Here is a 17,541-nt window from a genome sequence, read left to right as displayed (position 1 = left end):
AGGTTTGTTAATTGACCAAAAAATATGAACAGTTTGAAGATTGAAAATGGGATTATTATTAGGATTATTTGTAGGTCATTGAAAAGTAGAATAATTTAGAAAGATGTGAACATTGAAGTTTCTATTTTAGAAAAGATGACACTGTAGTGCATCGCTGGTTTTAAAAGTGATTTATAAGAGTAATGTTTAAAGATGTGCAATACTTAAAACGTTTATAAAGATCCTGTGAGTGTGTGTCATTAGTTAGCTGATAAAATGTTAGGGATAAAAACCTTGACATATTGACTACAAGAGCTTGAATCAAACAAGCAACCTTGTATTTGAAAGATTAACTGACATAGCATCAGTCGCACGTGGTATATAAGTGGTGTGGCTGAGTACTTTAAAGGGTTCATGAATAGAGGGGACTTGAATGTGAAATAAGAACAAGAAAATAAAAGTCTAAATGCATGAAAAAGCAGCAGAATATTTGAACTGAAAACTTTAGAACTAAAAGCATACGTCACCAATAATGTCTAAAATATGTGGAACATGTTGAAGTCAGTATGAAGTCTCCATCAGACGGAGAAGAATAGGCTGAGACAGTCTGTTAAACTCCAGTGCCCACGTCATTAGTCTGCTGCTCTAATTATGTCAATTGGAGTTATGACATCATCGTGTTCCATGACACAGGTGTTTATATTTGAGCTAACGATGTGTCCGGGGATCAAAGGTTTCCATGGTGATTAGTGAGAGGAAAGCATTTTCATTGTTCTGAATGAGAGATAAACCTGTTACATGTGAACGTTTTGTTGAAGAACCATAACAGATATCAGTGAAATTTCAAAGCGTGAAGCATGTCAAGGAACTTAAGCATCTGAAGTGTACTTTTTGTGTACTTTCGGGTTAATAATGTGGCCTTTTTGGCAGATTAACTAAAGGTGTGCGGCTGCTGTGGTGGGGAAAGGTGAGGCTGCATTTACAATGGAGTTTAATGGAGACATGTTGAAAGTTTTTGTCACTTCATGCCCTCAAGAGGCATTTTGTTTAATTTTTTTTCTTAATTTTTTTTTATCTTTCAAGCTATGAGATGTTTTCCTACGTTTGTCATGAAAAATGTGTCCTCCACTCTGTGACATCACACACTCTAAAATCTGAAGAAGGCCTCTTTACCAAGGTCTGAACAATGTTTAATATCTCTAAAAGTAAGAATCACTTGTGTTACCCGAATAATGTCAGAAAGATGTGTGACATTTTAAAGTTGGGATGAGGTTTCTGAGTGTAAGTATGAAGGAGCAGTTAGCAGTTGAAGAAGGAGCAGTTAGCAGTTGAAGTTGCATGAAGATTGTTGAAGTCTGAAGAGTTCTCCATTGACTTCCATGTTAAAAATGGGATGTATCTCTGGAATTATGAAAGTTATGAATGATAAAAGTAATAGCCATTGATTCCCGACCGAGCTGAACGGTTTGATGTTTGAACGGAGTTTATGCGATGTTCAATGTGGGAGAAGAAGCAGCGCAAAATAACCCGGCGGAATAATAAAGAATTTTGTGTGTAGCATAACAGATAGTTGGAATGCTGTGTCAGCATTCCCACTAAATTAACAAACGATATATACGTCTGCACATGAACGCACATACATTTATTTACATTAACTAACACACAAACCTCAATGTTTTCCCTCTAACTCTATTATAATCTAAACATCCTCTTTGTCAGCTCACTTTAAGTGAATAATTAGCAAAGAGACGATTAGCCTCTTGGCTCTGAAAACTGTAATTTAATAACATACCTAGTTACTATGACTAGGTGCAAGATTGATATAACATTCCCTCCTTTTATTAATTTAAGTATCCATATCATCCAATAAATACACTCTAAAAACAAATGCTTTGGCTCAATAAAGAAAATCAACGCAACATATAGAACGGGCTTGGGTTGCGGTCGAATAGTCCAAAAATCAGCTCCTATCGTCTATCCCTATCGTCTATTCCTTGACCTCTGTGTGAAACGTCATGGGGTTAATGGATAGTGGATAGAGAGGCAAAGTCCCGCCCTTCTACCTCCGCCCCATGGGACCTTATTTCGGAAAAATTATGTATTGAAGTCAATGGGGAGAGAAAGATTATCTTTCGATCCCGTTTGAATTGTGCCACGAATTACACATATGATGTTTGTCAATCTCAAAAAATAATTTCCATGTAAAAAAAGTCACAGTTTGTCGTAAAACTGTTGAAATATAAGACTATGAAAAATACGCAACTAGAAAGACTACAAATCCCAGAGTCGCGTAAGTGATGTCATTAATGTTACACATTACACTCGTGTTACTCACCGAAACCTTGTAAAGCCGGTCCCGCATGCTGGCTCTTATGAAACCGACTAACTCCCCTTTTGTGTATGTACAGCTCTCAACATGCCCAGACTTGTAGTGATTTTCACCTCTTTTAATACTTTTCGCCTCATTCTGAAAGAAAGAGGTGAAATGTGCCAACGTGACGGCCATCTTGGTGTTGGTGATGTGTGCGAGACCAGAGATGTAGTTCATTGAGCGTTTCACACAAAAAAAAGTGTTACTTCACAGTTTTACGACACATTTTTTTTTTTTTTACTTGCAAAATTATCTTTTAAATTGACAAACATCATATGTGTAATTCGTGGCACAATTCAAACGGGATCGAAAGATAATCTTTCTCTCGCCATTGACTTCAATATATAATTTTTCCGAAATAAGGTCCCATGGAGGTCCCCCGGAAAGGGAGGGACTTCACCTCTCTATAGAGAGGCGAAGTCCCTCCCCTTCCGGTTGAGCCACGAATTACACATATGATGTTTGTCAATTTAAAAGATAATTTTACAAGTAAAAAAAATAAAAATGTGTCGTAAAACTGTGAAGTAACACTTTTTTTGTGTGAAACCGCTCAATGAACTACATCTCCCGTCTCGCACCACACACCAAGACGGCCGTCACGTTGGCACATTTCACTTCTTTCTTTCAGAATGAGGCGAAAAGTATTAAAAGAGGTGAAAATCACTACTCTGGGCATGTTGAGAGCTGTACATACACAAAAGGGGAGTTAGTCAGTTCCGTAAGAGCCAGCATGCGGGACCGGGATTCTGGGATTTGTAATCTTTCTAGTTGCGTATTTTTCATAGTCTTATATTTCAACAGTTTTACGACAAACTGTGACTTTTTTGACATGGAAATTATTATTTAAGATTGACAAACATCATATGTTAGGAGAATTCAAAAGGATTTAGGAGAAGAGACTGCGGTGCTTTGAGAATCCGACTGCACTTTCACTATCCGACGTATTTATGATGCGCCAGCGGATGTCATGAATGTGCATCTGCTGCTGTGGGGAAACTACAGTTTTCTATACAGTGGACTACATTGATGTATAATAAGAACGACGGACTACTGTAAACTCATCTAGAGACTCTGCACCGTGTCACCCTCTCCCTCCGGTCCACATTAATACAAATGATCCCAATACGTATTATTGTATGAAAAGATCTTAAAATAAATACTGTATTTATTATAAACGTTAGTCCTTAACATCTATCACTGTGTATATCACCATTCAAACATCTTTTAAAAGTTGAACAAACCCCACACAGCTCAGTAAAGACTGTGAAATGTTGACTTTATTTGATCATTTCAGTAAAAACTAACGTTCATATATCTCTTTTGGATTATAATACTGATGAACGTTCAAAACAAAGCACTTTGGCAAGTTACCACATACGTTTTAAAAAGCTTAATAAGCACCCTAACTTTCATGATATAATTTCTCGGTCATAATCGGTTGTTTCCGTGAACGGCCGACTGTTGCGTGATGGCAAATGCTGCGGCCGCAAGGCATTGTGGGGCAGCATACTCTCCTTTTCTTTCGTAAAGGAAGGTCCAGTGGTTCCTAAACTAAAGGAGGTTATAAAGGAATTTTGAAACCTCCTTTCCTATCATTTTAGAGAATTCGAACGGCACTTATCATGGCTGCCATTAAGGTACTTCCGGGTTATTTCACTCTGTTAGGAAGGTTCCTAAGCTAAAATGGACTATTCGACCGCAACCCAGGTGATTCCCTGGATGTTATTACGGAGAAATGTACGGTGACGCTTGGCACCTCCTTTGCCGAGTCCCTTTCCTCCTTTGCCTCTTCCACTCATCTGTACAGATCAAAGTGTTCAAGTGAATATCACACACCCTCGGCCTCCGCATTATTTATTCCATGCCTGAGGACTTGATGGAAAACAGGCAGTTTTTTTCTCTCCTTTTTAGATTTTCATGGGTGTTAATAAAATACTTGGTGCATTGGCGCCACCTACTGAACAAGTGACATTTTTTTCAAAGATAAAATTGCTGCCACTCTCCAAATTGCTCATGAAGTAACATTGTTAAATGGAATCTATAACAATGCTTCTCTTTCTAATCAGTGTCCTCTTTGCAGATACAATAAGATAAGATGGATCTTTATAGATCTCCATAGGGACATTCAGGTGCAGCAACAGAATAAGATAGAAACACAGATAGTTCACGAGACATGAGAATATACACATGGATAATAAAAATACAAAATAATTACATAAAAATAAACATGTAGTAACAGTATGAATAGAAAATAACATTTGATTGAGCTAAACTCTGTAAGTGTACATATGTACAGATATGTGAACAAGTTCAATATGCATTTAAATGTGCAGGTGACTGTGCAGATGAGGGTCGTGTGTGCATACAGTGCAAATACTATTGATATTCAGTTGCAATTTTTTGATTGGTTACCTGGTAAACCCTTGATTGTGCAGCCTGATGGCTACAAGCACAAACGATTGTCTTAGATGCTTTGTGGTGTGCCAAGGAGGGAAGAGTCTGTGGCTGAACGTGCTCCTCATCTTCACTAGCTCTGCATGGAGGGGGTGGAAGGGGTTCTCTAGTCCAGCTATCTCCTCATCTTCCCCTCAACAACACTTAAAGCCACAGCAAGTAAATCACCCTGATAAACAGAAACTTGGATGAGACCTTGGATGATCCGAGTATTTTCTGGATCTACAGTCATTCCATCTATCAAATACTCATGTCAGATGTTCTTTTTTTTCAAGATTCAAGGCTTTTATTGTCATTTGTATATAGCTACAGTGTAGATATGTCAATGAAAATCTTAGGTCACAGGCTCCTCCAACGGTGCAACATAATAAAACAGACAAAATAGTTAAAATAGTGCAAGTAATACAAATACAATTCTATCTTGAATTTCTATATGGCAGATTTTTCAATTACTGCAGATTCTCGTGTAAATTAACTTGCAGCTATGGCCACAAACATTTCAGTTAGAAAAGGTTGCAGCTTTTTAGCTTTATTACATACAATTCCAGTGGAGTGTCCAAAATGACCCACGAACAAAAGTGTGCATCAGCGGGTTCCAATTTTTATCTATCAAAATATGTGGTCATATTAGAGTGTTTCACTCTGTTGACACTCTAGTGCATTTCAGTCAAAGACCTTGGTTTCCCGGTACATGACCATCTCATCATTCCACAACTCAGAATCACACTGTTTGCAAACACAGTTTTCCAGTCACTCTCACCAGGCACACATTACTGAGCAAAGTGTTTGCTCTTCTGTTTGATGTTACAAAGTGATCCAAAGTCCAGCAGATATCCGAGCACCTGTTTGCTACAGGAAGTGTTTATTTATGGGAAGTGTTAGGGACCACAAAAAGGCTAAAAGTCAGCAACAAAAGAAAGCCTCTGTTATGTGGATTGTTTTGTGTCTGCAAGTTCTCCAATCTTATTTAAGATGAGTACAGGTTTAAAACCATATGAAATGGTTGATAGATTTAGATAGATTTCAAGCTGTTTACGATGAATAGCCATAATGAGGTCAGGTTTACATTTATAGTGTAACGTGTTCAGCTGAATCACTAAATATTGTATGTATATGGTATGTGACTTCATCAGTGAAAGCGTGAGTGTGTGACCAAAATAAAGCACCAAGCGTCAGTGTGGTAACACTGTAGTGCCAGTCCTCTAGAGTCTAGACGTTTCAATGTGTTTTTATGTGTGGACTGGGTGCTGACGTTTACCGTCTGTACTAGTTACTGTATTATCAGTCTGTCAAAGACATCTATTATCCTTAGACAAAGTAAAAGGCCCGGACAAACTAAACAGACATTAATTAATTACTGGCTACAGGTGGTATGTGGCCAACAAAATTGCATTTGAACACACCTCAAAGACTACAGCCAATTGCCAATTATCTGACCGACCGAAATTGACCAAATGGAGGAAAATCGGCTTTATGTGCAAAGGCAAAAAAGAGGGCTGACCCAGCCTCTGCTTCCAAATGGTTAGATGTTGGATGTAACAATACAACATTAAAGCCAGTTCAAAACAAATTCCTCATGTTAGCAAATTATTTTGTAATTAAACCCAATTGTAATTGATGCCCACTATTTTACCTCTCAAACCACTCTGTAATCATGCATGTTGTGGGCCCTTTTTTTTATTTGGCAAGTGCAATGAACAAGGTTAAAGCTCTGAAACACAGTTTTTCCCAGAATTCACCATCCCTCCTGACTCACAGTTCATCTTCCAGTTAAATCTAGGTGGGGCAAATGGCTCATCTTTATGATAAGAAAGTATTGTGACAGATGGTATGATGTCAATTAACTGATCCTCTAACTAGTCTCCCCAATAGTTACATCGAATTTTTACATATTGTTGGAGCAGAACACCTATCTGGTGGCTGATAGCCCCCCCTCCGCGCCGTTCGTTGAATGAGGCTGATCTCTATTTAATTAAGAAAGGAATTGAAAACACCGGAATCAAAAGTTATAACAATTATCTGAGTTTACTGGTAGGAAATAAAACATGTATACTTAGTTATACAGAGTACTCCGGGCTTCAGGTTTGTGATGCGAATCAGAGTTCTGACCAGAACGTGAGATTCTAAAGTTTCACAAGGTCAAAGTCAATCTTATCTCTGCCCCGATATCCACTCCCTTACTTTCCCATGGGATCTTTCACATAAACTATTCTTTCTCATACAATTAAACCTTGTACACAGATATAATGATGCCCATAAAGAACCTTGTAAAAGAACATGTGTGTGCGCTCTGGTGAAAAGGAGCTGTGTGGGTGTGAAACAGGATCTCTGGGTCAGTGAGTTGTAAGTGAGAATATCATTTCTATATATGTGATTACTTAAAACAGTTCAAACAATACATGTTCACTAAAATACAATTCAAAATAATACATGTTTACTTCAATATAGTTTAGAATCATATCTTTTTACTTCAATATCTAATAAGATAAATGACTTGATTTTACACCTCAGAGGCTACAATCAGTAAAAAAGAATAAAGATATAAAAATAAAGCACATAAACTGACAGACCTGTGCATACACCAGCAACATCCACCCCTTAACTTATACAGCAACAAAGACCCCAGTGTCTCAGAGGGGATGATAAACTCACTTTAAAATTGTCGGCAAACACTTTCACACATGCACACAACCACAGAGGACTTTAGACTTTTGGTAAGTGATGTCAGAGGTCACTGAGGGGGATGAGGTGGAGTGAGTGAGTGAGTTAGTGAGTGTTTCAGGGTCAGTGTGTTAGACAGGTGGGAGGGACAGTCTTGTGCGTATAAATATAGGACTGTGATGAAAACCAAGCATGAATAGAAGACTGTCGATGCACTAGAGGACACTTGGAGCAACATTTTTTATAGATTTGAATAATAGATCCGCAATGGCCAACCACAATGGTAAGTGATTTTCTCTATCCATCTATCTATCTATCTATCCATCTATTCATCTATCTATCTATCCATCTGTCTGTCTATCTATCTATCTATCTATCTATCTATCTATCTATCTATCTATCTATCTATCTATCTATCTATCTATCTATCTATCTATCTATCTATCTATCTATCTATCTATCTATCTATCTATCTATCTATCTATCTATCTATCTATCTATCTATCTATCTATCTATATATATATATATATATATATATATCTATCATGTATGTTTAAGTATCTTTTGCACTGCTTCTCTCTGCAGCCCATAAACGTTATATTACGTATGTTATGGAGTGTGTGAAAAATGTGCTGATGCACAATTTGACACTTAGGTGTGATATGACCCATCCTCATTCCTGTAACAAGTCAAATAAATAGCTAAGAGAGGAATCATACTGGCTAAATAAGGCTACATTTTACAGAATACAGAATACATAAACAATGTTTTGCTTTTGGCTTGCCACAGCTTCATGAATTTAGGTCTTTAATTCCATTTAGGGAAAGTTCAATATTTTGGGAATACACTATTCACTCTCTTGAAGGGTGTTGGATGAGAACAACAAATAGCACAAATGAAACCAAAAAATAACATGTTAATCAGTAAGCTTAACGGGTGTTGGTTGGCAGATTGTGTTACCTTTAGCAAAGTGTATTCCTTATTTTTCCAGTCTTTATGCAACGCTAAGCTAACAGTTTCCTAGGTGTTGCTTTATATTTAGTAAACAGTATTGATGTTGTCATTTAGCTGTTCGCATGAAAGTGAATATGTGTATTTCCGAAAAATGCCCAAGAGAACACAACCTATCCATCAAGTTCAATTTATGACTTGTAACCTCAATGCTACTCTTTGCCAACTCTGAGGTCACAACTCTGAGTGAGGTCACAACTCTGGTGAAACACTCCTATCAATGCCAACATTTCATTTAGCAACCAGACAGCGTCAGTGTATCCCAGACTGATGGATGAACTTTGTCTCTGTTAGGTTTGATTACTGATGTGGATCTGAGGAGTCATGAAAACAACTTGGCTCATCGCACCAGGGAGATTGACAGGGAGCGCCTGATTGTTCGCAGGGGTCAGCCCTTTTCCATAAGTTTACAGTGCTACGTGTCTTTGCCCCCCAAACACCAACTGGAACTGATCCTGCACCTTGGTGAGTACAGCCTCATTTGGATACTGGGGGACTACAACAAATATGTATTCAGTATATATACCAATCAAAATAGTCAAATGCTTACTGTTAGCTGCAACAACGCTATTACACAAAGGAATAAGAACAGGTTTTGGTAAAACAGATTTGTTAGTTAGGCTTGTTAGTTGGTCCTTAGGATCAGTTGGGCTTTGTTTCCAATAATAAAAAATCACAATTACAACCTGGCTTAGATACACAAGTGTTCACTTGATAATTTTAGACAAATAAAAAGAGTTGTTTACAAAAATAATTGTTATTCAGTTCTTGACCCAAACTCGATCTCTGTAAAACAGGTTGGGAAAACAAGTTTATTTGTCACAAATCTCCATTTTATTCATAGTATTGTATTTCATCGATATCCTACGAAGCCCCTAAAGGTTCATGGAAAAGAAAAAAAGTATCTCGTGTGCACGATATCCTTTGTCGTTCGCACAAGATACTTTCTCGTCCGCATGAGATACTTTCTCGTGCGCACGATATACTTTTTCGTGCGCACGGGAAAGTTACCGGTGCGCCAAGTAGGAAGTGGAGCACACAGGACAGGAGACCACCGTTTCATTGCAGACTGTTATGTTTATGTGGGGAAATGGCAGTGCATACATTATTTGAGATATATTTCAAACTCGCACTTCATTTTAAGGACATTTCGGCCAGGTGTAGAGCTATTTGTTTAAGCACCGGATCCGCAAAACAGGAGAGTCTGTAAACAAGTCTGCCTTGATCTATGAATTCATGTCTGTGACTCTCACAGTATCTGCTATCTGCGCACAGAGAGCTGTGCCTTTTACGCACCGCCTTCACTGTGTTTACCTTCATTAGAACAGCTGAATAGAGATCGAGGCTGCTACGTTTTAACCACACACACACACACACACACACACACACACACACACACACACACACACACACACACACACACCTCTACACACATCAAACTGCCCGATTATTCCCCCTAATACTCGTTTTATGAAGGAGATGTGCGGTCACCAGGGCGCATGATGTGTGTGTGTTTGTGCTCTGCTCAGCTCCGCTCTGTGTGTGTGTGTGTGTGTGTTCGGTGTGTTTGTGTGTGTCCGACACCGGCATTTGTCTTCAAATTACCATGAACAGTAATTTACACACATCTGGCTAACTCCATATAGGCCTATGTGTATTCCCAAGTGAAAGAAGTTTGTTTAATCTTAATCTCGATGTAGTGCTTAGTCCTGTCGGAGTGCACCGGAACGAACAACACTATCATAATATCTTCTGAAAACAAATGCCCACACACACACACACACACACACGCACGCACGCACACACATACACACACACACACACACACATACACACACACACACACAAACATACACACATACACACATACACACACACACGCCCTGGTGACCGGACATCTTCTTCATGAAACTAATAATATAGCGTACTAATCGGGCAGTATGTGCGCACAAGATACTTTTTTTTTTTTCATGACCCTTTAGGGGCTCCGTAATATCCTCCTGAGTCGAGAAATATGTTTTGATGCTAACTCCCATAGAAAACAAGAAGATTAATTGTTGATGCAAAAAATGTTTGTATAAATCATATACTTTTTTATGTTTCTTCAGGTAGTAAAGACGAGGTAGTGATCAAACTTCAGAAGGGCCGTGGGGCCGGGGACAAGTGGTGGTTTAATCAGCAGAGAGCGCAGGATGACATTTTGCTGACTCTGCACAGTCCAGCGGACGCTATCATTGGCCAGTACCACCTGGCCGTGTTGATGATGTCACCTGACGGACACATTTTAGAGAAAACCGATAAACTTAGTTTCCACCTACTCTTCAACCCGTGGTGCAAAGGTAAAAGCAAACCCCCTATGATAAGTGATTCCACCAATTGGCCAGATTAACAGATTCCCTTCACTTTTACAATAATAATGAAGTTGATGTAGTACAAATAGTACAGTACAGATAAAGATTTGTTTCTAATTGAGGCAATTCAACATTAAAAAAATGTAATTTAGGAGTTTATGTTTTTGCTAATGTCGCTGCTGTATCCTGTTCCAATTGTCTGCCAGATGATGTAGTGTACCTCCCTGACGAGAGTCTCCTTCAGGAGTATGTTATGAATGAAGATGGGATCATTTTCATGGGCACCTGGGATAACATCAACAGTATTCCCTGGAATTATGGACAGGTAATTCACCCACACACTGACAGATTGTCTGAATGGGTTAACTGTGTGTGTGTATCTGTTAGGCCTGTATGTGGCTTGTGTCTGTGTAAATTGTCACAGCAGTGTGACAGCGAAGACTTGGAGGCTTCTGCCGGTACAGGAAATGTGTTTGCTGGACGGAGGAAACTTCTGGACAGGAGCTAAACCACACAAACAAGAGCTTGTTCCTTCACAGCTCACTGTGAGGTCAGAGAGGATGAAAATAGATAGATGATAAATAGACAGACAGGAGGTGTGTAACATATATATATATATATATATATATATATATATATATAGACCAACCAATGGGAAATACATTTTAAAAAACTGGTTGAGAAGCTTCTCCTGCTCGACAACACATCTTTGTTTCTATCTCATGTTTTCTCTCCCTGTTTCCCTTTGAATCTCCCTCAGTTTGAGGACTATGTGATGGACATGTGTTTTGAAGTCCTTGATAAATCCAAGGATGCCCTGAAAAACTCAGAAGTGGACATTAAGCAGAGAAATGACCCTGTCTACGTCAGCAGGATGGTCACAGCAATGGTGAATATCTCTTTTACTTGCTGTTGAAAACAAAACTAACGGTTAAATAACAGTACAAGACAAAATACATAATTTATTTGTGCAACTGATACACGTACACACTTTAGTGATCAAACCGGATGTCTCCACAACATGTTCTTTACACCTGTCCAGGTCAACTCTAACGGAGACAGGGGTGTTTTGACCGGTCGCTGGGACGAGTCGTACACTGACGGAGTCGCACCTTACAGATGGACCGGCAGTGTGCCGATCCTCCAACAGTGGAGCAATGCCGGGGCGAGGGCGGTCAAATATGGCCAGTGCTGGGTGTTTGCTGCTGTCGCCTGCACAGGTGAGGCTTCTGTAGAATTCACTGTTGCATTGAATGATGCTGAAGTGTAATATTTCAGAAGATAAAGGGGGGAAAAACAACTGTTTTTGTTGAGAAAAATAAAATAATTCTGGGTTACGGGAATATGTGGATTCACTTTCTGACCGAGAGGTTGATAAGAAGACTCCATCCTGTGTACGGGGAATGCTGCTCCAGCCAGCAGCCGGCTGACTTAGCTTGACATAAGTTGTCCCCAATAACTTAAATACTTATTATCAACAGAAAAGAAAGGAAGGGAGGAATAAGGGTTGGATCTAAAGATTACTCATTCTTTTGTAATTACTGTATGTGTCATACAATTATGAAAGAGGGCCATCCAAAGTCTAAGGTAACCTCTTTAATTATTTTGTCAATCCAAAGCTAATCTTTTAATATGATGTGAAATAATATTTTCTGAAATGTTTGCATTAAAAAGGATTAATCATTTGTTAAAAGGGTTTTCTGACGATCAGCTAATCAATAAGTTAACTTATTGTTGCAGCTGGAACAAAGGGAATTATTTTTCCAGTCTGATTTGTGGTATCTTTTTCAGTGCTGCGCTCTCTGGGAATCCCAACACGCCTCATTACCAACTTTTCTTCAGCCCATGATGTCGATGGAAACCTCTCAATAGACTTTCTGCTGAATGAAAGACTGGAGAGCTTTGATGGGAGAAACAAGAGAGACAGTAGCTGGTAGGAGCCTGCACACAAACAGACACACAAACCACACACACACAGATTATGAATACAATTGATTTTGTACAATTGATATTACATAATCTAATGTAATGAATGATCTCTTCTTATCGTTGTGATTTTAAGGAATTTCCACTGTTGGGTCGAATCCTGGATGAGGAGAGAAGATCTCCCCAAAGGAAACGATGGCTGGCAGGTTTTGGACCCCACCCCTCAAGAATTGAGTGATGGTATATTCCTAATTTTTAAACTAATTACTGTTATTCAACTCTTCAACACTTTCAACACTTTTTGAATTATCAGTCTAACAATGTTGTTTGTTGTTTTTCATTGCTATACCCTTCAGGTGAATTTTGCTGTGGCCCGTGTCCAGTGACAGCCATCAAGGAGGGAAATCTCGGAGTAAAGTATGACGCTCCTTTTGTATTTGCTGAGGTGAATGCTGACATCATCTACTGGATCGTCCAGGCAGATGGCCAGCGGCAGAAGGTGATTGACTTTTGTTCTGATCGTCTTTCATATTTGCTCAATTCAAAAGCCATTTGCAAAGAAGGATGTAAGGATAGTGACGCATGTTAATATTGCTACAGATCAGAGTTGATCAGGCAAGTGTGGGGAGGAACATCAGCACCAAAAGTGTTTACGGCGACTACAGAGATGATGTCACTCAACAATACAAATATTCAGAAGGTAAGTTAAGAATTAGTAAACAAAGGAGTAGATTGACTTGGATCAGAACTTTTACACATTTCAGAAATGTGTAAAGGCTATATTGATAAACCCTTATTGAGCATAATCACATTTATTTAGGTCTGTATACAGCATTTTTCCAATACTTCCTAGCCTCCAACTGCTAAATCTTCTGATTAAAAGACTATATTTTATGTGATTAAAAATAAATCATTCAACTGATTGAGCATGTAACTAATAGAAGCCTTCAAAGAAACATAATGTATAGGAGTTTTGAGCCCCCACTGTTTCAGTGTGATATTTACTTGTACACATTTGTCTTAAATATCGACTTTGCTAACATGGCCAGAGATCAAACAAGTCAAACAACCCTAGAAATAGCAGCCCAAAATTGTTACTAAGTAGAGACTGCTTAACCCTATATTCCGTTCGCAGTGTGAAAGCACGACTAACTTACCAACAGCTAACTAGCTAACAGCAGCTACTATTAACAGCATTTAGCTGGTTACATTTACTTTTGCAACAACGAAAGCTTTCTGTTTGATCACTGAGACTCAAGGTAGGGCCGCCAGTGGACATCAAAGGGAAAGACATAAAAAATGATCATCCATAAAATATGATCAGGGAGCAGAATGCAGCTGACAAAGACGCCACTCTCTCTATTACAAGTCAATGTACAATCAAAACGATGTTGAAATTGTTCAAAATCACTTAACTTGTTTAATATCTGTTTATAGTCATCTGACAGAATCATGGTTCATTGTTATGGACCAACATCTTCTCCACAGGCTCCAATAAAGAGAGAGATGTGTACAAGAAGGCGGGGCGCCGGGTCACCAATGAGATCACAGAACCAGGACAACTGAAGCTGTCAATCAAGCCTTCTAGGCCTGTACTTGGGACGGACTTTGATGTGATTGTTGAGGTACGTACAGGGTGTTCAGACTGTAGCTGAAATGATGCATGGATTAATTGATAAAATCAGTAAATCATGTCATACACAGGGGAAATGGGGCTGCCATTGTCGGAATGTATCGCATATTTTGTCTTGTAGTCTGATGGACATTTTGTAAGACAACATCCAATCATAAATCCATCATGTCCGCAGGTGAAGAATGAAGGAGCCAGAGAAGCTCATGCTCAGCTTGCCATGGTGGTCATGGCTGTAACTTACAGTTCTCTAAACCGGGGAGAGTGTAAAAGACAAACAATCAGTGTGACAGTGCCAGCTCACAAAGGTTTGTGGCTCAAATAAACCCACAAAGGTCACTGGTGAAAATATGCTGTAAAACAACAATGATGCTGTGTCTAACCAGCACGCTTTTTCCACTTCTTATGTTGTAGTAGCATGTACAATCCTCCTGTCTAAAGTTATACTCTATGTGTGCATGTGTGTTCAGCCCACAAGGAAGTGCTGCGTCTGCACTATGATGACTATGTCGGGTGTGTTCGTGAGCATCATCTGATCAGGGTGAAAGCCTTGTTAGAGGCTCCAGGGGAGAACGAACCCATCATGGCCATGGCCAACATCCCGATGAGCATGCCTGAACTACTCGTACAGGTGGGTTCACTCTGAGCATGCCCAGAAGTCCTTGTTTGACCATGAAATCATTTATAAGGTTTATAATGCTAGTCTTATGTGTGGATAAATTAAAGGTAGAGAAGGACTGATTAGATACTATGAGCTTTCAAATGTTTGCAGAGCTTAGTTAATGATGAAATAAGATACATCAAGAGTCTAATGTTTCTTGTAAAAATCCTACACTTGGAATATGAGAGAAAATCACAGATTCAACAGTCACACAACATTTTAAAGATGTTCTTCAATGATCATGTCTGGTTGAAGTTTACTTGTAAAACGAAACCTGGATGTATTTTCATTTCATTTTTATGTTACCTGAAAAAGATAGCCGGCTCTTTCCATAATATTTTCAGACTTTACAATGATTTGTGTCATTATATTTGACATTAGTGTATCAAACTACATCTATTCTAAAATAAATTATGTTTAATGTTTTGTATTTCCAGATTGTAATGTCCTACAGTGTAATTGCTGCCCTTAACATAGAGCTGCCACCCTTTTACAGGTGCCTGGGAAGGCTGTTGTATGGAATCAAACGACCGCTTTGATCTCCTTTACCAATCCTCTACCAGTTCCTCTGAAGAGTGGCGTGTTCACTGTGGAGGGAGCCGGCCTACTGTCGGCCACTGAGATCTCTGTTAAGTAAGTACTGAGTCACACCCTCTTCACTATAAGGCATGTGCAATGAATTTATCCTTGTGTGTGATATATACAATTCAAGGTTCAAGGCTTTTATTGGTCATACGTACATAGCTACAGTGTAGCTAAGATTTCCATCGTCATAACTACACTGTAGCACACTGTACACTGTATGTCGTATGACCAATAAAAGCCTTGAACCTTGAATTGTATATATCACACACTAGGATAAAAGATGGTTGTTGGCTCCATCAATGGATCCTCGACCTTCACCTACAAAATGTAACTTAAAGATACACAGACCAAACAATCGAGTCAAACAACTACTGTCTTGATTGTCATTCAAGCTCCGCTGAGAAGGAGTCATTTATCGTGTAGCAATAACAACAGTGTGGTTCATAACAGGACCTCAATCAAATAGAACTCAAGCATCGCTCTTTTATTTTTCAGAGGGGATATTAATCCAGGCCAGAAAGTGTCTGTCAAGCTCTTGTTCTCCCCCGTGCGGACAGGGGTCAGAAAGCTACTGGTGGACTTTGACTCAGACAGGCTGAAGGACGTGAAGGGAGTCGCCACGGTGGTTGTGTATAAAAGACACATTAGATCTTTAAATTAGCCCAGCTTTTCTAACATACTGTAACTGATTTGGCAGAAACTACTTAGCAGATACTTTTGGTTTACATTGTTTTTGAGGCAATTTCTGCACGTTTTTAAAACGTATAAACTGAATGAACCAATGTATTATGAGGTTAATCGACCTTTCATGGATGAAAGAGGAGGAACTGCCCAGTTTAAATGTAAAAGTATGCCAAGTATTAGAACACTACATTGTATGCCGATAAATTCAATGACGGTTGTCTCTTGAAGGACAACTGTGACCTTATTCACAAATAAATACCGGACACAGAGTTAGTTTACCTTACCTTAGAGCCACTATGTGATAGACTTAGATATTTCTGACTTTGCATTATGCCTGGCACTAGATGCCTGCATAGAAATGCACAGAAAGACAACAGGTAACCACCTTTAGATGATAGACCTTCCATTTTGGCTATGTTCCTCCTCTGTAACATTTCTCGTATTCCTTACTTGACTACATGGCCATGTTTCTTACTGTCTTCGTTCCCTTTACCTGGTTCAAAGAGCTGTGTTTTAGACCCTGATTGTGAAATTAAAGGAAGCATTACCATCAGTGCACACATCAGAGCTGAAGGGTTAACACATTGTGCTTTGTTAGGTATGCTTTTGGAAAATGATCTGCTGTATGTTTTGTTTCTTAATGATCAATGTTTCCCATTTGAGTGAAAACATGAAGAAAGAAGGAAAAAGAAGAAACTATAATTTTTTCATTGAATTAAATCCTTTATTTATGTTTTGTTTTTTGTTATAATGCTGTGCGTTCACACATTATGATATACAGTATGTGCACAATATGCTTTCAATAAAGATTGTTTCTGTAATTTGACTTGACATGTTGCTAAAATGAATGTCTGAACTAGACGATGGGTTGGCTGTGTGCAAAATGTATTAAAACTACAGAGGAAATTATTTTACATAGGAGGGACTCATATAGTAAGTTGGAATTCAAAATGGAACTAGAGACAATGTTTCTAAAGTAAACTGGTCCTTAGTGGATATGTTCTGGTTTCCTCTGCAGAGAGTGAATGCAATGGGGAGAGAAGTTGTTAAATTGTCAGCATTGCTGTAGCACAAGTAGGAATGATCTTCACCATCATAGTGATATCTCTGCTTGATGTTTACTCCTGAGTTTTTCACGACTGGACTCCAGAGTCCCGTCCATCACATGGTCCTCAAAATGAAAGATAAAACATTAAGCAGGAAAGAAAATACATTTTGTTTTAAAAT

General features: G+C 38.8%; 1 protein-coding gene across 1 annotated transcript; it reads left to right on the top strand.

Moving 5' to 3' along the window:
* Window positions 1-7,732: 7,732 nt before the first annotated feature.
* On the top strand, window positions 7,733-17,097 carry tgm2l (transglutaminase 2, like). The gene is made up of 15 exons (XM_034141821.1): window positions 7,733-7,748; window positions 8,772-8,942; window positions 10,586-10,816; window positions 11,035-11,153; window positions 11,589-11,717; window positions 11,871-12,048; window positions 12,620-12,761; window positions 12,891-12,994; window positions 13,111-13,253; window positions 13,355-13,454; window positions 14,243-14,379; window positions 14,563-14,692; window positions 14,855-15,015; window positions 15,542-15,678; window positions 16,126-17,097. Exons 1-15 carry the CDS (start codon window positions 7,733-7,735, stop codon window positions 16,289-16,291), a joined length of 2,064 nt encoding a protein of 687 aa, XP_033997712.1. The 3' UTR covers window positions 16,292-17,097.
* The last annotated feature ends 444 nt before the right edge of the window (window positions 17,098-17,541 follow it).

Source organism: Trematomus bernacchii, unplaced genomic scaffold (assembly GCF_902827165.1).
Source record: "Trematomus bernacchii unplaced genomic scaffold, fTreBer1.1, whole genome shotgun sequence".
Lineage (NCBI taxonomy): Eukaryota > Metazoa > Chordata > Actinopteri > Perciformes > Nototheniidae > Trematomus > Trematomus bernacchii.
Note: the sequence above shows the minus strand (reverse complement) of the source record. Positions and strands in the feature narration are given on the sequence as shown.

Coding starts and splice junctions, on each gene's coding strand:
- tgm2l (XM_034141821.1), top strand. Junction 10,817..11,034: donor CTTCAACCCGTGGTGCAAAG/GTAAAAGCAAAC, acceptor ATTGTCTGCCAG/ATGATGTAGTGTACCTCCCT. Junction 11,154..11,588: donor TTCCCTGGAATTATGGACAG/GTAATTCACCCA, acceptor AATCTCCCTCAG/TTTGAGGACTATGTGATGGA.